The 21,292-nt window shown below is 33.6% G+C and overlaps 1 protein-coding gene and 1 pseudogene across 6 annotated transcripts in view; both read left to right on the forward strand.

Annotated features, from left to right (window-relative positions):
- MATR3 (matrin 3) overlaps positions 1–21,292 on the forward strand; it is a 58,264-nt gene that overhangs the window by 34,912 nt on the left and 2,060 nt on the right. For 4 of the 6 annotated variants that reach the window (XM_075541630.1, XM_075541629.1, XM_075541632.1 and 1 more), the window contains 13 exons: positions 4,304–5,388; positions 9,671–9,732; positions 10,689–10,730; positions 11,064–11,176; positions 11,422–11,474; positions 11,898–12,023; positions 14,178–14,303; positions 14,507–14,674; positions 15,902–16,033; positions 16,655–16,698; positions 16,799–17,162; positions 18,515–18,881; positions 19,388–19,509. In XM_075541630.1, coding sequence (XP_075397745.1) covers positions 4,477–5,388; positions 9,671–9,732; positions 10,689–10,730; positions 11,064–11,176; positions 11,422–11,474; positions 11,898–12,023; positions 14,178–14,303; positions 14,507–14,674; positions 15,902–16,033; positions 16,655–16,698; positions 16,799–17,162; positions 18,515–18,881; positions 19,388–19,509 — 2,631 coding nt within the window. In that variant the 5' untranslated portion in view covers positions 4,304–4,476. The remainder of the gene's footprint in view (positions 1–4,303; positions 5,389–9,670; positions 9,733–10,688; positions 10,731–11,063; positions 11,177–11,421; positions 11,475–11,897; positions 12,024–14,177; positions 14,304–14,506; positions 14,675–15,901; positions 16,034–16,654; positions 16,699–16,798; positions 17,163–18,514; positions 18,882–19,387; positions 19,510–21,292) is intronic. The other 2 variants (XM_075541633.1, XM_075541634.1) reach the window with 2 other exon arrangements.
- Positions 20,559–20,690, forward strand: LOC142441810 (U1 spliceosomal RNA; annotated as a pseudogene).

Consider the following 21,292-nt stretch of genomic DNA (forward strand, 5'->3'; position numbering starts at 1 on the left):
ATTAGTGTGTTTAGTATGTGCTGGCCTAATGTAATCCTCCACAACCTTAACAAAGTCTAGGCATTTTTCCATTTTACTTGGGAGGAAACAATAGCTATTGTAGTAAACTGAATTAAAATGAAAAAATTCACACTGCAAAAGTCTGTTTTATCAAGTTATAGAGTTGTACAATGTTGTGGCAACGAATTGAAGGAGGAAAATTTTAAAGGTATAGAGTAGAGCTTTAAGGGAAACCACTAGTTTTTAAATGTAAGCCTAATTTAGATAAAATTGGAGTCAGTAGTGTCAGCACATGGGGGTAATGTTCTCTCCTGTGGAGTTTGATTCAGTTGCCTTTGTAGCTTTAATCTGAACATATTTGCTGTCTGATTAATTGAAAGTCACTAAAAAATTTTAAGCCTAGGAAAAAAATATTCCAAGTCTGAACAGGAATCCCTACGACAGATTAACATGGAATTTTACCTTCTCAGCAGCTGAAGGCACTGCAACACTCTTATGAACCTAAGGACCAAGAAGTGATCTAGAAATTGAGGCCTGATCTGTCAGTGTATTTAAGAACAATAGTATTAGAGCACTTCTAAAAAAATATTTACCCCCCAAAAAATATTTGTCCCAACATTCTTGGCACTCTATAATATTTCATCTTTCTGTTGTGCCTTAGTAAAACAGAATAGAACTGAGAGGTTTGCTATTTAAATTATTTAGTAGTCGTTTTAAAATCCCAGCTACCCAAAAGGAAATGCTACACCAAACAGATTGTGGCACTGAAGAACACAGATTCAATACCAGGATTTTTGAGTAGTTTAAATTCTAGTAAGAACTCAGATAGTTTTAAATTTTCATAGTATAATTTTTAAAGTTAAGCATTTAAATAAGTTATAAAATATATTGAGGCAACTAATGAAATTTCTACGTTGGAAACTATGTTGGTAAGTTCTTTGTAAATCGACATTTAATAAGTATGGAAAAATTAAATATGTGAAATTGATACTGGTGAGAAGACTGTAATTTGGAGAAAGTAGTAAGAATTTTAAAATAGCCCCAGACACAAAACGATTTTTTTTTCACTTTTTATTTCTTTTAATTTTTTTTATTTTAACAATTTATTGGGGCTGATACAATTCTTTTCACAGTTCATACATATACATACATCAATTGTATAAAGCACATCTGTACAGTCTTTGCCCTAATCATTTTTTCTCTTTTCTTCTTTTACATTTTATTAGGGACTCAAACAACTCTTACCACAATCCATACATATACATACATCAATTGTATAAAGCACATCCATACATTCCCTGCCCCAACACAAAACGATTTTTAATCTATTTTTAATGTGAGTAATGAAAAACTCTAGCCTACCTCCCTAGATGATGCCTTCTTGAAATGATGGTGAACTAACTGCCCTGGTGGGCATGGTTAGGATGTATAATTTAGTATCCGTTGTATTGTTTTTATGTGGTTGCTACCCCAACTAAATCTGGTACATATTTAAAATTCACAAGAGTGACCACAATGAAACATAAGAAATCTGATTTTTTTAATCCTGTTCTTTTAAATATAATATAAATATAAAAACTAAAGACATCTTTTTCCCACTTGCTGTTTTATTTTTTAACTGTACATAAAGACAGTTTTTGGTTAGATGTTGAACCAAGAACCTGGCATTTTTAGGATGATTTATCAACAACCATATGGTTTTTCTTTCAAGTTGTCTACATAAGTGAGCTTTAAGATATTAAGTTGATTTGAACATCTCTAAAAAGCCATATTAATTATGGATAACTTAGTTTTTTTTTTTTTAATGCTTCTTGGTTTTTAATAATTTACTGCCATCGAATCCGTTCCAACTTGGTGACTTTAGAGGTTTTCACTAGAGGAGAGCTTGTACTTTGGAATGATACATACTCCATTGATGAATGTATACATTTTAAGTGAGTACGTTGTATTTTGACACTGCTTTCTAGATTCGTTCTTTCAGAGGGACGATTTTCAAAATGGTATTATGATTTGTGGTACATTATTAAGCAGAATTGTTTAAATGAGCTTGTTAAAATTGCTTGTTACAAAACAACAGTGTTCAACATTGGCCAAAGATAATAAAGGACCTGTTTCTATAAATTCTTTCTTACAATGTTATTGTGTTTGAAATCTCTGCTCTAATAAAACATTTTAAGGATTTAGCTTTTTGTGTTTTGATCAGAGGTCCAATGGCAGAATTTAAGGTCTTTTTTACTAACAATGACTGTATTTTACATGAACTCACTCTCCAAAATGGTAAGGTTCTTATCAGATTCCAAATTGTCATGAGATTTACATTATTTATGTTGCCCCTTTTCCTGAGTTTTGCTGACATCCATTTTGTCTTGTCTTAAGGTTATCATCTATACCTTTACTTCTCTTAACATTTCCTTCTGTAGATCCACTGTTCTCATATGAGCTACAGGAAAAAAAGGGAGATTTCTAATCTTAATCATATTCTTTTCAATTAAAATTTTTCATATGATTATATAATTTCCCTGAGGGGAAAGAATAGTTTTCAAAAGATTAGCTTTTCAGTAATAGACAACTTGAGCTATAACATGAATAACAGCTGCAATTAATGACAGCCTGGGTATTTTGAATTTTTCTGTTTTAGAAAACCCAAATTTTGATATTTTTTAAGTAAACTTTTAAATATTTTAGGGGTCTTAGCAATTTTTGCAATTATTTCAACCACTACATGGCATTTACATAGCATATCTAAAAACCTTCTTCTAAACAGGCCATTTACTCTTGTCTTAAAATCTTATTTTAACCCTTAAGTAGTTTTAGATAGTGGATCTAGCACTAGTTTCTTTGGTGTCTTCTCAAATTCATCTTTCTTGTTGTGCAAAAACATTTTCTGTAACACTAGTCACCTGATAGCATTTCTGTGTCTTTAACTTTATTACATCTTTTTTTGAAATCTAATCTTTCTTACCTGTAACTTTTTTTTAATTTCCTAACACTATTCATCCAGTGTATCCTTTAATCTCTCATTAGTGGGATTGACTTGTAACTATTATTGAAAATGCATTGTTTTTGCTATCACAAAATTGAATAGATTGTAGGTGTATGGGTGATCAAATGTATGCAATTTATCGGAACAATGCTTGTAATAGAATTCTATGCAAACAATTTCAGAGTTAAATGTATGTATGTCTGATTATAAAATTGTTTCATTGAGGACATTTGTTCTATACATCTTTTAACTAACATGAGAATCGTACAAAAAATGCATTGTAAATTCTTATGTAAGTGTGGAGTAAACTATAAGGTAAAATGATAATTTAAGGAAGAAATTGAAAATTATTCCATCCTGAAAGACATCTTTGAGCTCATTCAGATTCAGGATAAAAATTTTCCAGGTGACTTACTCTTTCAGGAAGTATACAGGAATCTCTCTAACCATGAGATCTCATTTTCATTTTTATCTGTTTGGAGTTCTAGAGATGCTGTACCCAACAGCATTAAAATAAGCATTGATGAATGCCAACTTTGGGAGAGTTACTTCTTTAAATTACCTGTGCTTCCTGTACCCAGGTTTTTCTTGGAATATCACTCACCTATTCCTGCACTGACCAGACTTCTTTCTCCTTGCCTTACAAGATTCAATATGAAATGAGCACTGCCTGGTGTAGGATGGGCAAACAAGATGACAGTTACATGGTTTAAATATGGGTAGAAATTCTTAACCTGAAGAAAGTGACTTGTTTTTCTTACATCTGTCTTCACCTTAAATTTTACTGTATTAAAGCTCTCGATTACTGTGTTTGGTCTTTGATCTTATAGCAGGTACTTGACACTTAAACGTCATTTACTTGTGATTTTTTTATGAGGTTCTTTCTGATAGTGATAATAGGTCTCATTTTCCAAAGCAGAATACAATTGATTCATCTTTGACTTGATTACCTAGCTTTTTGTTTTTAATCTTCTGGAATTTAAACATCATACTATAGGGTGTGTTTTATTCTTATAAAAGAAAAGACCCATCTATATTTTTATTGGAATTTTTATGTGCTCAGACATCTAACCCTTCAATTTAAATGTTTTTAAACTTAGTATGAAATTCCCTTTAATAGTTAAGCTTTAGTATGAAAAACTATTTTTTAAATATATGCAGGCTCTGCATATCTCGAATCTGTTTTCAATATGTAATAAATTCCTTGTAAGTTTGAGATCTTAAATGTTTTTTTAATCAACATGATGCATAAGTTTTTTTTCTGAAAAAACAGCATCTACTTAAAGGGATTTATGACTAAAATTGCTTATTTTTCTACAGAGTTGTCTGCTGGTTCTCAGCTTGAAGAAGAGTCTACCGTCCTTATTGATCCTTTTTCTTGGCGTTACCATTTTTGAAGCAAAGTTAACCTAACTTTCTAGTGTGAGCTTTCTTTTTGGCCATCTTAAAAAAATTTTTTTTAATCTGTACAATAGACAAGAAATAGTTCTACAATGTCCAAGTCATTCCAGCAGTCATCTCTCGGTAGGGACTCGCAGGGTCATGGGCGTGACCTGTCTGCAGCAGGAATAGGCCTTCTTGCTGCTGCTACCCAGTCTTTAAGTATGCCAGCATCTCTTGGAAGGATGAACCAGGGTACTGCACGCCTTGCTAGTTTAATGAATCTTGGAATGAGTTCTTCATTGAATCAACAAGGAGCTCATAGTGCACTGTCTTCTGCTAGTACTTCTTCCCATAATTTGCAGTCTATATTTAACATTGGAAGTAGAGGTCCACTCCCTTTATCTTCTCAACACCGTGGAGATGCAGACCAGGCCAGTAATATTTTGGCCAGCTTTGGTCTGTCTGCTAGAGACTTAGATGAACTGAGTCGTTATCCAGAGGACAAGATTACTCCTGAGAATCTGCCCCAAATCCTTCTACAGCTTAAAAGGAGGAGAACTGAAGAAGGCCCTACATTGAGTTATGGTAGAGATGGCAGATCTGCTACACGGGAGCCACCATACAGAGTACCTAGGGATGATTGGGAAGAAAAAAGGCACTTTAGAAGAGATAGTTTTGATGATCGTGGTCCTAGTCTCAACCCAGTGCTTGATTATGACCATGGAAGTCGTTCCCAAGAATCTGGTTATTATGACAGAATGGATTATGAAGATGACAGATTAAGAGATGGAGAAAGGTGTAGGGATGATTCTTTTTTTGGTGAGACCTCGCATAACTATCATAAATTTGACAGTGAGTATGAGAGAATGGGACGTGGTCCTGGCCCCTTACAAGAGAGATCTCTCTTTGAGAAAAAGAGAGGCGCTCCTCCAAGTAGCAATATTGAAGACTTCCATGGACTCTTACCGAAGGGTTATCCCCATCTGTGCTCTATCTGTGATTTGCCAGTGCATTCTAATAAGGTGAGTTAATGAAACAGATTCTTCTAATTTCTTTTACATTGTAGTGCCTATTCTGTTTTTGCTTATCTTTTACTCTATTTCTGTAGTCTGATGACATTGAGTTGATCAGGAGTTTTTATACTTTATTTGAAAGGTAATTGTTTTTGAGCATTTTAAACCAGGGCTTTACATTAATGTAGTCTACCTAGATTACTTCTGGCCACAAAACTCATCTATGGGGATTATCTTGTTGGTTTTTGGCATCACTATGTTCTTCTTAATCATATTTAAGCAGGTTTTTTTTGTCTGCTTTGTTGAATTGTTTTAAGTATTTTTATTTTTTTGCAGTCCATGTGCTCTGCCATTCAGGATGCTAGATTTAGCTTTCCATCTGTCTTGATTGCTGATTTGTATGTAGCAAAGATGTATTCTTGAACAATTCTCTTTTTTTTTCCTTATCTGTGGCTACAGGGAAAGAGTTAATGTAGAGCCCTGGTGTTTCAGTATGTTTCATATTTTAGATTAGTTCATCCTTCCTTTTTTAATTTCCCTTTAACATAAACTCTCATAGTATGACTGAAATTTTTCATCATTTTTTTTCCTCCTTTTCCACAACTTTCTTACAAACATACTTCAAAACTCACTTTTTAAGTATCCCATATTGCATCTATCCCATTAGAGACTTTGAAAAATCAATTGCCGTATCCTACTCTGTGTTCCTCATAAGCATATTCTTTTTCTGATTTAGGTGTAGACTTCTAATGTAGTTATATGAACAACCAAAAAAAATCTAATTCTCCATAGCATATCACGTCTGGCAAAATGGGAACTTTTACAAAATGCCCCTTTGAATATGTTGTCCTTTCTCTTTCAACTTTTTCAGTGTTATTCATTCTCATTGCTAATTTTTAAGTACATGGTGCAGTTGAATTAAAGTCAACTTTAGCACACAACTAGCTTGATCGGTAACCATCATTTTTCCTGATTTGTTGTATAGTGATTCTACTTAACTGGAACATGTTACTGCCATGAGATTGATTTGATGGTTACTATTACAGGCTTTTATTCTACAGTAAGATCTGAAAGGGTCATGTTCTTTTCAAATCTATTCCTTTGAAGTTCACTTTCTAGTGAGTATTGACTTTTTGAGTAACCAAAATTATATATACTAGAGATTTTATTTTTGAAATTCTATTGTATCATATCTTCACTACATTTTGGTTTCAAGAATTCAGTAGAGACTTCTTAGATTATTTGAATTTACAGATTATTCTTAATCTTTAATCTATTTCAAACTAACTTGTCTTAATTGCTAAATTTAGTGTCTCAACTGATTTTAAGGAACTTTAAAAAATCGCTGTCGGAGTCATCATGTCACTAGAGCTGGCAGTGGAAGCTCACTTCATGATTGTAAGCAGCAGCGGTTTAAGTGTACTGCTTATGCATAGAAAAGCATAGCGCATTAGAACCAAGACAACATTTCATCAGAGAAAAGATTTATATTCTCCCGATTTTACTACCTTCAAATTTCTGAAGAAGACTTTCTATAAATTAAAATGATTTTAAAGTACTTGATGAAACTTGAATTCAAGAGTTAGGACAACAGTAGTGGAAGAGAAGGACTTTTTTTAGCCTGTAAAAATGCTCAGGGCTTAACTGGTTTTAATATTCTTAAAACATTGAGTACATTTCAGACCTATTCTAGAGGCATTTTGTTTGATTTGTGACATTTATAATTATAAGTTCAGGCAATTTTAAGTTTTAAGCACCTGGATTCACTTAATATTTTCTAGTTTTCTGGATACAGCTTATGTTTTCTTTTTGTTAATGTTGCTAAATTGACTACAAAGTAAAACATCTTAACTTTCAAGAGTAGACATCTCATTTTGCAACCAATGTAGAAACAATGATTTTAGGGGAAATTCCTGTGGTGGAAGTAGACAGAGAAAAAATTTTAAACATTTAATCCTGCTCTCTGGTATTGCTGCATAACTTGGAAAATCTGCTCCTTTTACTCACAAGTAGCATTAAAGCTTACATGATTAGAATGTTCTATATAAAAGGGAAATTCAGGCTGAAAATACTTAATTTACCATCAAAGGTGCCATTTTGAAGTGATTTAGGGATGCTGTTGGTGGTTTTATTTCTTCCTAGATCATTTTAGAAGGCTGCTTGCTTTTCCACACAATTCACACTTCCCTCAAATTCCTTTCACGTAAATACAACTGCCCACCACAGCCCTCTCATTGTCTTGTCACTTGAATTCCTATTTTTCCTCTTAGTGCTATTCTAGAAGGAAGCCCTTAAATTATTCTTTATTCCTCCCTTGCAGAAGTGCTTCTCTACTTGATCCTTTCTTTATGTAGCTTTTGATTCATAGCTCAAAACATTACAGTGAATGTAGTTTTCCTACAGAAACCTCTGAGGTTAAAAAATGGAATCCTTATTCTCTACTAACCTAGTAAGTCCATGCAGAATCCAAGGATACAAGTTTTGTTGTTTTTAATTCCTTTGACTCTTATTCCTCAATTTAGACTAAACAGAATGGATATTGTTAGTAATACAGATTAGGATGGGTTTTGGAAGTACATGTCTTCATTTCCTGATCTTGTCTCTTTAGCACTTTGAAAAACCAGCTCGAATTTTACTAGGAGTTTGAAACTCTGAAGAGCACGGGGTATAAGTAATATCTCTTAAGCTACATACCCTCTCTGTCTCAAATTAGAAGCATGCTTAATAGGAAAGCTTTCACTTTTCAAAACTACTTTACCAAGGATGTTTTAGGATAGGTGTTTAATTCTCTTCTGAATTTTGTGAACCTTACCTATGGCAATATCCTGCTTACAGCCATTTTTAAAAATGACCTCGAAGTTAAGATTTTCTTTGCAAGTCGTTAACATGATATCCCAAATAACTGATTATAGAGCCAGCTGAAGAGATCTCTTTTGAATTACTTATTTTAAAAAGACAACCAAGCTTTGAGATGCATGGCCAAAATATCGTTCATCTCAGAGGTCTGAGAAAATACCATTATGTCTAAATCTATTCCATATCAGTCCTTCTGCAGGATTTTAGTTCTTTCTGTGAGCAAGCTTCAGAAAGTTTGTGGAAAGATTCCATTTCCCACACTTTTTGAAATATCATTGGGCATAGGAATGTACGTGAACGGTGTAATACAAATTTGCTTTTAAAAATTAGGATCCTGCTTTTAAAATAACCTTCTCAAGCTATTTCAAGATTGGGTATCTTAACCCGTGTCACTCCCTTTATTAAATTGCCTGACCCGATTTATATTCCAAATATAATTGTGTTAGGTAGTAGCAGTTTTGAAAGGTGTCTCAATTTGTGGAAATTTTTAACAGTATTAATAAGTTAAAACAAAAGAAAACCATTTATAGGCAGTATAATAATAGTTGTTAGTTTGGATTTGTTTTTTAATTACAATATTCTGATAGTAAATTTTTGTGTCGCATAACAACCCTCTGATAATACTAAGCCACAGATTTTGGGGGAATGGAACCTTGGCACTCTGATGCCCAAACTCACTTTTTCTAACACTTGTTTCTTAACCTAAAAATTTAACTCCTTTTTTTAAAAACACATTTACCCCCCCCCCCTTTAAAGTCAAAAATAAATAAATTTAGGGGGAAATTTCTATAAATTAAACGATAAAGACACAAATTCTTAAAATATAATTCCCATATACATTTGAAAATGGTCATCCTGAAATTTAGAATAAGTAAAGGAGCATTTTCTAGGAAAATTGTTTCTCTTGAATCCTTTAAAAATTTATAAACCACAGTGCATTTTCACTACATATTAGTATGTAGTACTCTTGGTATGATGAAATGAAAGGTTTTTCACTAGTTACTCAGATTTACAACGTATATTCTAGAAAACTAGCTCAAAACATTGATAATTTTATCCTGCTTAAAGTCCTACAAAGTGGACAGTTTTAATAATATAACACGAATACTTTGGTTTGGTCCATAATAAATTAATTTACCTTGCTGACCTCAAAATCCCCTACTACTATTCATCTTTTGAGACTCTATTTCTTTTCCCTATCAGACCTTTTAGTATACTAACCAAATTTACCCAGTTTTTCCAAGAATGTGCGTAGCGTATTTGAGGGCAGGATCAAGCTACCAGGATTCAAAGAAATTGTTTTTAAATGAAATCAATAGGAGTCAATGAATGGCAGGTGTTAGTAAAACTTATGTGACTGAATAAAAATTAACACCCTAGAATTTGAGTGAAATATTTTATTTTTTGTTAATTCTGCTAATTTACTTTGCTGCAGGAGTGGAGTCAACATATCAATGGAGCAAGTCACAGCCGCAGATGCCAGCTTCTTCTTGAAATGTAGGAGTTTGACATAACTTTAAAACACCCTTATTGTGAACCAAGAACAATGTTGATTTTCTTTATTCCCCCCTTGCTGTTCTCATTTATTTTTAATGCTCACGATGTTGTTACTATATAGCTGATAATAGCAGTTAGGCCATACTAATCACAAATAAAATGCTCAAATTGAATATAAGATGGTAAAATAATGATAATACTTAGTTTAATATTCCAGGGTAAGTAAACACCGCATATACTCGTGTATAAGCCTACTTTTCCAGCACATTTTTAATGCAGTTATTGTGGTAAAATTAAGTGCCTCCGCTATTTGGGGCAGCTTATTACTCTAGTTATACAATACTTTTTTTTAAAGTTTTTAGTATTTAGTAGGCTTACGATTGTTTTTGATATCTAGGATAGAATTGCTCCTAATAATCACTTTCAATAAAACATATTCTAAAAATATAGAAGGAAAACGTCATTAAAATTTACAGGTGGATTGTCAAGCAAAATCCTTTAGGATAATTTTCCCTTTGGTTTTAAGTTTAAGTTATTAGGATAAATTGTAACTTTCTACCATAGCACACAATGTCCATTGCTCTCTGATAGGGCCATTTTCACATATACAAAGCTTTGTTTAGGTTACATTTACTTTTAAAAAAAAATTTTTACTCTTGTTGACATAATATTGGAGGGAGGAAAGACCCACGGTCATCTCAAGTAGCATTTTTGTTCCTACGATTTAACATATGTAGAAAATTATATTTTTGCATACATGTTAACCTTTTCAGTAAAATTGAACAGGTCACTTAAATTTTAATTTCTGGAAATTTTCTTTGGAGCCAGCTGTATATGAACTTGCTTTGTACTAGCCTCATGACTTTAATAATAAATAATCTTTATTGTAGAGGCCAAAGGTCTGCTTTGTGAAAGGACAGTTTTATTTTAAAGTTAATTTTCTGGTCTTTTTAAAGCTACCCTGAATGGAATCCTGACAATGATACGGGACATACAATGTAAGTTAAAAAATTTTAAGCTATTTTTTTCTCAAGAAGAGATCAATGTAAAGAATTCAGCTTTAATTTTCAACGTTTTGTAAACCAAAGCTCTTTTCAGAATTTCTTAATGTTTATGTGAGTTTGATACACTGTGATTGAATTTTAAAAAAATATTGTAGTCTTTTTATTGTGAATTTTTTAATTCATTCTCTTCACACAATGGTCCCATTATTGAAGTTGTTGTAGGGGCAGTTGAACCATCTTGCTTTTTTTTTTTTTTTTTAAACCATCTTGCTTATTTATGATAAACTTTTTTATCGTTCATGATGTTTCCTATCTTCACATTTCTAGGGGTGATCCATTTATGTTGCAGCAGTCTACAAACCCAGCACCAGGAATTCTGGGACCTCCACCTCCTTCATTTCATCTTGGGGGACCAGCAGTTGGACCAAGAGGAAATCTGGGTGATTATTTAAAATACATGCTACCTTGTCTGCCTCCTTCCCCCTCAACTTTTAAAAGACAAGCAAAAAAGGATAATAGATATGCTATTCAGAAATAACATTGCATGGCAAGACATGATAGGCATATCCTTATTTTTGAAAGATATTTTCCCCATCTCCTATTAAAATAAACTATCGCAAACACATTTGTTCCTTACTCTACGACTGAAGAAAAATAAAACACAAACCTTTCCCCCTCTTTGAAGGTGCCGGAAATGGAAACCTGCAAGGACCAAGACACATGCAGAAAGGCAGAGTGGTTAGTAATATAGCTCTTGCTTTTACTATATTGTTTTGAGACTGATTGGATTGATCTTTATCCCCTGCAAACCATATCTATATTGCTATCCTTATTGAAGGAAAAACATTACAGTTGAAAAAAACCATCAGACTTTAGTGAGATTTTAATCTAGGTGTTAAATACCCATAGTATTGGCATCTCTTTGATTCAAGAGATCTTGAATTTACCATCACGTATACATGTGATAATCAGGCTTCTACATGTGTGATAATATATATCCACATATGTATATGATGGTTAATTTCAAAATAAGTATCTGAAATACAAAAAGTTCATTGTTTTTAAATACTGTTCTCATTTATGGACTGAAATACTAACATCAAACTTGCTGCATTTTACATTTAAAGAGTTATGTTGAGTTGTATTTTTCCTTACTGTTAGGAAACTAGCCGAGTTGTTCACATCATGGATTTTCAGCGAGGGAAAAACCTGAGGTACCAACTTTTACAGCTGGTGGAGCCATTTGGAGTCATTTCAAATCATCTGATTCTAAATAAAATCAATGAGGTATGAGTTTAAACAAGCATGCTACTTGTGGGCTAAGTTGATTCTATATTTAAACAATAATGATCTTTAACCTATGGAATATAACAAGTATAGTGGACTTACTCAGTATTACTGTTGGGTCTAAGGTTATTGAATTCTCTTCTTTCATGCTGGAGACTTAAGTTAGACTCTGCATAGTATACTTCATGCAGAGCTTCCAACTGTGTCAGTGGAGGTTTACTTGTTGGCATTGGGAGCAGGTTTAAATTGAGCTTCCAGATTAAAAATGGATTAGAAAAATGTAGTTTGTTACAAAAATTAACCAGTGAAAACCCTTTGGACTTCAGTGGTCCAACCAGACCATGAGGATGATGCAGAACAAGGCATTTCAGTCCATTAACATTTCGTGCAGCAATCATATCAGGCTTATTTCTACATTATGTTGCCATCTCTTTCCTTTTTTGTGTATTTGTTTTTCTTTTAAGCACAAATTCAGGGTTTGTGGTAGCTGTGTGTCAATCAAATCTACTGGTGCTTTATTCCCTACAGCATGTGCTCTCACTTCTTATGCCTGTCACGTTTGGTAATTTTAGCAATATTTCAAACTTTTCATTAATACTTTTTTAAAAACATTTTATTAGGGACTCCTACAACTCTCCTCACAATCCTGCATACATCAATTGTGTAAACCATGTCTGTACATTCATTGCCCTCATCCTAAAAACATTTGCTCTCCATCTAAGCACTTGATTTCATCTCCTCATTTTTCCCCTCCCTTCCCGCTCCCCATAAACCTTTGATAATTTATAAATTATTTTGTCATGTCTTAACACTGTCTGACATCTCCCTTCACCCACTTTTCTGTTCTCTGTCACCCAGGGAGGAAGTTATATGTAGATCTTTGTAATCGGTTCCCCCTTTCCACCCTCCCAGTATCGCCACTCTAACCACTGGTCCTGAAGGGATAGTCCACACTGGATTCCCTGTGTTTCCAGTTCCTATCTGTATCAGTGTACATCCTCTGGTCTAGCCAGAATTTGTAAGGTAGAATTGGGATCATGATAGTGGGATTGGTGGGGGAGGAAGCATTTAGGAATTAGAGGAAAATTGCATGTTTCATCATTGCTGCATTGCACCCTTACTGGCTCATCATTTCCCCGCGACCCTTCTGTAAGGAGATGTCAGATGGCCTACAGATGGGCTTTGGGTTTCCAATCCGCGCACACACCCTCATTCACAATGATAGGATTTTTTTGTTCTGATGATGCCTGATACCTGATCCCTTTTAACACCTCATGATCCTACAGGCTGGTGTGCTTCTGAACTAGATGGCTGCTTGTTTACCTTCAAGCCTTTAAGACCCCAGACATTATGACCTTTTTTTTTAAGCACATCTGTACATTCTTTGCCCTGATCATTTTTTTTCCTTTCTTTTTTTTACATTTTATTAGGGACTCGTACAACTCTTATCACAATCCACACATATACATACATACATTATTATCTTTTGATGGCCAGGCACCATCAGCTTTCTTCATCACATTTGCTTGTTCACCTTCTCAAAACATTTTCTTTCTACTTGAGCCTTTAGTATCAAGCCTCTCATTTTTCCCCTCCCTCCCTCACCATCCACAAAAATTTTTTTAACTCACTTTACTGCAGTATTCAATACCTTTGATGTATTCCTGTGGCTATACATTATAATCCTTCAGCAAGAATTATTCTTCAGTACATGTTAAAGGCTGTAAAAGGGAATTCTTTGGAAAGCTATTTTACATGTTTATCAAAAAGGTGTCAAGTTTTTATATTCAATAGGTGTAAATGAAGTTTGGTAGAAAGAAAGTAATATAACATGAGTTTCGGGTAATAACATTCGCATTTGTTCATCTGGGTCATTTTCTATGAGATCTACAGAATAAGTGAATCCAAGGACTGATAATAGATTATTGTTGTCAAGAATTGGGAGAAGCAAAATGACCATGTTAACTGCTTAATGTGGGTGCAATCTTCATCGAAGGTGAAGAATGTTTGGTGATGATTGTACAACAATGAAAATATTGACTACCACCAAATTATACACTTTATTGTGGTGGTCTTAATGTCCTCCAAGTTTGGTCTCAATTTTAAAGGTAGAAAATGTAAAATCAGTTCCTCAAAATATTTTTGTGTTTTTAGGCATTTATTGAAATGTCAACCACAGAAGATGCTCAGGCTGCAGTGGATTATTATACAACTACACCAGCATTAGTATTTGGAAAGCCAGTGAGAGTTCATTTGTCACAGAAATATAAAAGAATAAAGGTGACTTTGAATTTCTTTTTCCAGATTATTATAATTTTACCACTTTGAAACATTGTTAAATACTTGGTAATTACCTTACTATTTAAAAATTGTTGCTAATTGGTAGAATATTCTTAGTTACTGATTTCTAATTGTAGCACATTTTCCATCATTTAACCTGCCTTTTATTGTGTTTTTTTGTTTTTGTTTTTGTTTACATGAAGAAACCGGAAGGAAAGCCAGATCAGAAGTTTGATCAAAAGCAAGAGCTGGGACGTGTCATACATCTCAGCAATTTACCCCATTCTGGTTATTCTGACAGTGCTGTCCTCAAACTTGCTGAACCTTATGGGAAAATAAAGAATTATATCTTGATGAGAATGAAAAGTCAGGTAAATTATATATGTGGATGTTAATGAGGAAGTTCTTTTTTACTTTGCATAGATATATTTTTCACTTAATTGTATTGATCAGAAAGGGACTACTGGGTGTTTCTCTTGTAAATTGTCACCAACATTTAATAGGACTTAAAAAATTTTTTTTTCATGGTAAAATTATGACAATTTTCCCATGAGCTTTATAAAAACCCCTTGTGTTGATGAATGGGAATTTTTAGGTTTGTTTAAAAGATACTTCTGGGCATATATAGAGATAGTGTGTGGAAGAGATTTCCTCCAGCCCCTCACTGAGATCATATTGTATTATTAGTGTACTATGGACTGAATCTGTCTAGTTGTAGTTACATTATTATTGTCAAATCGCTCTTAAAGTAACATACCAAATGATAGTATTTGATGGGAAAAATGGGTTATCTGTGCTTTTTATTTTTTAGATAAACACCGTAGACATTTTTATAACTAAGCAAGCTAATATTCTGTCCTTGCAGACTTGATACTTGAACATATTAATATCTACATTTTCATAGAAAGACATTAAAAAAGTTAGACTGTTGTTAACCTTGGTTGTTGGGAATTTTATAAATTTGGCAAGTTGTCCTTTTTACTATATATACTTGGGTATAAGCTGACCCAAATATCAGCTGAGGCACCTAGTTTTACCACAAAAATTGCATTAAAAGTGTGCTGAAAAACTCACCGTATACATGAATAAGTATGGTAACTCTTTGATGTTTAATACTTACCAGAGCCTCTGAACTAAATTATATTTTCCTAATCCAGATATAGGGAGCCCTGGTGGCATAGTGGTTATATATTGGGCTGCTTGCTATACACAAGGGCAGTAGTTTAAAACCACCAGCTGAGAGAATGATGATAACAACAAATGTGCTTGACACAATGGATGTATGTATGGATTATGATACGAGTTATACGAGCCCCCAATAAAAATGATTTTTTTTTTTTAAAGCTGCTCTCAGGGGAAAATAAGAGGTTTTCTATTGCCAGAGTTAAAATCTGATGTGGATAAAGTGCCAGTAAAACTTAAAAATAAAACAACTTGCAGCCAGAGTTCTGCTCTGCCATGTAGGGTTGCCTTGAGTCGTATCAGATCAATGACAATGTGTGTGGTTTATTGTTTCAATATAGATAAGCGTAATAATAAACAGTGTTCTTAAGTTTATGGAAAATGTCGTCCATCTCACGTCTCTTCCCTTTTAATAGGCCTTTATTGAGATGGAAACCAGAGAAGATGCAATGGCAATGGTTGATCAATGTTTGAAAAAGGCTCTGTGGTTTCAAGGAAGATGTGTGAAGGTTGACCTGTCTGAAAAATACAAAAAATTGGTACTGAGGGTACGTAGTGCTTTATCATCTTTAAAATATATTTCAAGTCTCTATATTAAAATTTTTTGTTTATACTTGAAATACAGGATTTCAAAAGTTTTTATCTAGTGTTTAATAAAGACTTTTCAATTCATTACTTTTATGTTTTGCATTTAAGTTTCTACCATTATATTGAAGTTTTACTAGGAGTATTCTAAACTCTTGGCATGATGATTGTGGTGAATTTGTGACCAAAGGCAGGTTAAGTTTTCCTTATGGTTGCAGGGGTTGAATAAAAGGAATTTACAATCTTCTGAGCATTAATAGAAAGGATCTATTAAGAAATAAAATTGGGTGTTTTTTTTTTCTTTATAAAGTTTTTGAGGATAGAAAGTAATACATTTGTTTTTCCCTCTTTAAAGAGTAGACTTCCCACCCCCAAAAGACTAGACCAACTGTTAAATGCAAAAAACTTTTATACTCGATGTTTTTTGTCCCATCTTATGAAATTTTATATTATGTAGATGATTCTTAAAAGAATTCAGTCTTAGTATATTTATACTCACATGAGGTAACCAGTTTGTGATCTTTAAATTTGTAAATCAATATATTTAATTTGTTTCGTTTCAATAAAACTGTTTTGTCTTTTAGATTCCCAACAGAGGCATTGACTTACTGAAAAAAGATAAATCTCGGTAAGTTACTTTTTATGTTAATTTATAATGCACACTAACATACTAATACTTATTTCATGTTAACAACTCAGGGAGTAATTTTAGGTGTGTTTCATTCCAGAAAAAGATCTTATTCTCCAGATGGTAAAGAGTCTCCAAGTGATAAGAAATCCAAAACTGATGGTTCCCAGAAGAATGAAAGTGCAGCTGAAGGCAAAGAACCAGAGGAGAAGTCAGGTGAAGACTGTGAGAAAGACACAAAGGATGACCAGACAGAACAAGAACCTAGCATGCTTCTTGAATCTGAGGACGAGTTACTTGTAGATGAAGAAGAAGCAGCCGCACTGCTAGAAAGTGGCAGTTCAGTGGGGGATGAGACTGATCTTGCTAATTTAGGTGATGTGACTTCTGATGGGAAAAAGGACCCTTCAGACAAAACTGTGAAAAAAGATGGAAGTTCTTCAGCAAAGAAAAGACTTAAAAAGGTAAATAAAAATTTTATACTCAATTAAAATAAACACTAGATTTTTGAATACATGCTTCAAATTATTTACCCTAACAATTAGATTAAGGAAAGGTAATTAGAAAAGTTCATCAGGTGTAAGCAATAGTGTAAACTCTGCAATGAATAGACTAAATTAAACTTTGCAAAAAATGTCAACGCTCGGTGGGAGTTCTTTTAGTTACGAAGTTTAGTAACTCCTATATAATTCTATGTTGTGGTAGTTTCTAAGTAGTGATCCCCTTGTAGTATAGTCTGCTTTTGTTTTATTTTTTTATAGTCTGCTTTTAAAAGATGGTATATCACTTTATAATAAATTGGCCCAAGATGCTCATAAGCAATTGACTGCTCTTTCAAAAGGTAAAGGATTTTTGAACTTGAGAAATGTAAACATCAAATATTATTAATAGCTTTTAAAACCTACATTAGGTAATAATGCCACATAAAAACTCCTTAGTGGGTGACTATAAATAGTATGTGTATATAGGTGTAAACACACTACTAGTAATAGATAATAACTTGTCATCCTTAAAAGCTGGTGATGATGGAGTATTTATTCCATGCTACAAGTTTTCTACAGTCTGTACACATTGATTAACTTAAGACTTAGCAAGCAATATGGCAGATAAGGTATTAACCCATTTCAAAAATAAAATTATGGAGAAGTCCAAAACTTCTAGGTTCTGCAGTTGGTAAATTGCAGAGCCAAATTTTAAAGTTGAGCAATTGGGCTCTAGAACTTGACTTTTTTTCTTCTTTAAAGTATTTTCCTCTTTTTTATTAAAAAGAAAATAATGATTTATATACAACATGGGTAAACTTTATATTTAATATTTTTTAAATTACTTTGAACCAAGGGTTTAAATAACAGTCCCTCCTGCAAACATTCTTTATTAAATGAAATTAGACTGATTGGGCGATGACTTTATATTTTCTGTTAATAAAAGCTCTTTGATTTGAAACCGCTGGAAAATAAAATGGTTTCATAGACTGATGAAGCCAACGCCAAACTGCAAATGTAGATTAAATACAGTACTCCTTTGGGGTTTGCATAGGAAGAACTTTATTTCTTAACCACTACACTATTCCCTTAAAAGACGATTTATTATATTGTGAGGTTTTTGCAAAGGGCATCATCCATCAAACTACTTTTATTAAAAGAATCAACCTAAGGTATTGTCACGAGAAATTTGTGGGGGACAAAAGAAGTCTTTTTACTTTTTTTTTTTTGGAGAGAGAATAAGACAAAGACGCCATCCCTTTCCCTTCAAGTAAAACAAATGGAAGGGATGCTGCCGGATAATTGTTGCAGAGTAAATTTGTCTTTTTTAACAGCGTCGTTTCCCAGGGAGTATGGAAGGTTTTGTCACTCTAGATGAGGTTGGTGATGAGGAAGATTCGGAACTTCAGAAACTTCGTAAATCGGGCATGGCATTTAAATCTGGTGACAAAAATTATGATGGTTTGGTTGAAATTAAGGTGGACAAGATCGAGGAACTTGATCAAGAAAATGAAGCAGCGTTGGAAAATGGAATTAAAAACGAGGAAAGTACAGAGACAGGCGCCGAATCTGCTGAGAATGCTGATGATCCCAACAAAGATACAAGTGAAAATGCTGCTGGTCAAAGTGATGAAAACAAGGAGGATTATACAGTCCCAGATGAGTATAGAATCGGACCGTATCAGCCCAATGTTCCTGTTGGTGAGGTTTAAGGCTTTGTTCTTTCTCTTGCACCCCCCAACAATCCCTTACTCTATGGTTTTTAAAATTGGTCTTAAAAGCTCCAATTGAATTTTGAATCAACTATATTTCTGTATGAGACAATTTGTAAACCTTAATTAATATTTCCTATCTTTCCCTCTTTGCCATGTTTTCTGATCTTCTATTATGTTCCCATACCTACAATGTTCTTTTCTCATACAGGCTTCTGAACATTTAGTATTGCTTTGTTTTATTATTTCTGCAGGCCCCTCATCTTTTTAATGAATATGATAATTAGAAGTAATTTAAATCAATTTAGTTACAAACCCAACCAATGTTGTTGGTTTTGGGGTTTGGGGTTGTTTTCTGTTTTGTTTTTTAATTTGGGCTTCTCACAAATGTTTCCAGTATTCAGATTACACTGGCAGGAAAAAGATTTGAAAATATTAATTAAAATCTTAAGTGGAGTTAACTTAAATGGTAAGAATGTATGTTTGTGTTTTTAGGTATAGACTATGTGATACCTAAAACAGGGTTTTACTGTAAGCTGTGCTCACTCTTTTATACAAATGAAGACGTTGCAAAGAATACTCATTGCAGCAGCCTTCCTCATTATCAGAAACTAAAGGTAAGGCTGAATCTAAAAGGGGCATTTTGTTACAAATAAGCATGACTGAAAATAAGCGGGACATAGAAATTTAGGGTGGATAAATATTTAATTGTTGAAGGGGCTTTAATTTTAATTAGTTCAAAAAAATCAATGAGTTTGTTCCAGTTTAACACCTGCTGAGAGTTTGCATTTCTGCCCCAGGTGTGCACATTTCATTATTTGCATGTTAGCAAGATAGATAGATGATTTATTCAACAGACATGGTCCACATGTTTTTGCTGAATGGATAGAGACAGGCCTATAATTTTGAATATTAGTTCTGAAGTTTTATCACTTTGTTGGTATCATTATTTTAGGGGGTGCATAGGTCAGTTATCTTTACTCTGAATTTTAAGCTGTTTTATTACCTAAGAGTACTGAAATGGTGAAAGAGATTTCTAGGTGCTTAACAATTTGTAAACCATATCTCTGTAATTAGAGATTTGGGATGTTGCAGATGGCTCACTTGATTTAATTTGAAAGGGTTTTTAAAGTATCATTCTGGAATTATTTATATATTGTGTTACTAATAATTTTTTTTAACTAATAATATCGCTTAACTGTCCAGAGTAGCTTTTGGGTCTCTGTCAAATATGCAAACACCAGCCTCTTGTCTACGCATACGGATGACAACAGTTTACTAGAAGGACCGAGGAACTATTAGTGCTGTGTACAAGCATCATGTATTATAGTCAGAAAGGCTACAAACAGGGCAGGCAAGATCTGGGACTCTCCAGCGAAGGCTCTACTCCCTGTCCCTCATGCATGATAATGTCATTAACAGATGACCCAAAAGTAGCCCCAAGTTTCCTGTACTCATGGGGACCTCAGTGAAAACATACTTAGTGACTACATACCCTCTCCCTCTTGAAGTTGTCATGCCAGGTATTGGGACTTTAGTAGCCCTGCTAGTTGGAAAACACAAAGTCCCCTTTGTTATTTGGATGACTTGTGTTATTTAAAGGGCCAAACCAAACTTGGTGGCACAGTCTTTAAATTTATCTTTCTTTTAAAAATATATTATGGATATACTTACCTGGCAGGGTAGATAGCATGGTCATGAAGGTAGTTTTCACAGAGCTAGGCTCACCCATTGCACTTTGGCTGTGCTGACCCCCATGATTTCCCCAAAGGTGGGAAACTCAACTGCACAAATTCGTAGTAATGGGGGACTGAAAAAAAATATTTTTAATATATAATGAATCTGATTAGTTCCGACCAAAAGATTGTTTTTAAGATGATTAATGCTTTATATTAGATTTTAAAAATATATCTGTCATTTCATTAGTGTCTTACAGATGTCTTGAGCCTAGAGAACTGTAGATTGTAAGCCACAGACAAATCTAACATGAGTCAGCATGCTACACTTTGGGCCAGCTGCTTGTTTTTGTAAATAGTTTAATTGAAGCACAGTCACCATTGCTTATTTATGTAGTCTGTGATTGCTTTAGTGCTGTAGCAGAATGGAATTGCAACAGAGGGCAAGTGGCCACCAGACGATTTCTATTGACTTTTAAAATATGTTTAACAACCCCTAGTTCAGTGGATAAAGTTCTGAATGATGATGTCATTTTAATGTTTTTAAAAGAATATAGTTATTTCTGTATGACTATGGTCCTTATCTCTCTTCCCTAAAAGATAAGGATTAATAGTATGTTGAAACAATCAGGTTTTCATCTTTTATCATTTTTATGCTTTATAAAATGTCTCCTGAACCCGTTCAGTTGTGTACACTATCAATTCATTCTTGAAAATATTTTGA

This window comes from Tenrec ecaudatus, chromosome 2 (assembly GCF_050624435.1).
Source record: "Tenrec ecaudatus isolate mTenEca1 chromosome 2, mTenEca1.hap1, whole genome shotgun sequence".
Taxonomy (NCBI): Eukaryota; Metazoa; Chordata; class Mammalia; order Afrosoricida; family Tenrecidae; genus Tenrec; species Tenrec ecaudatus.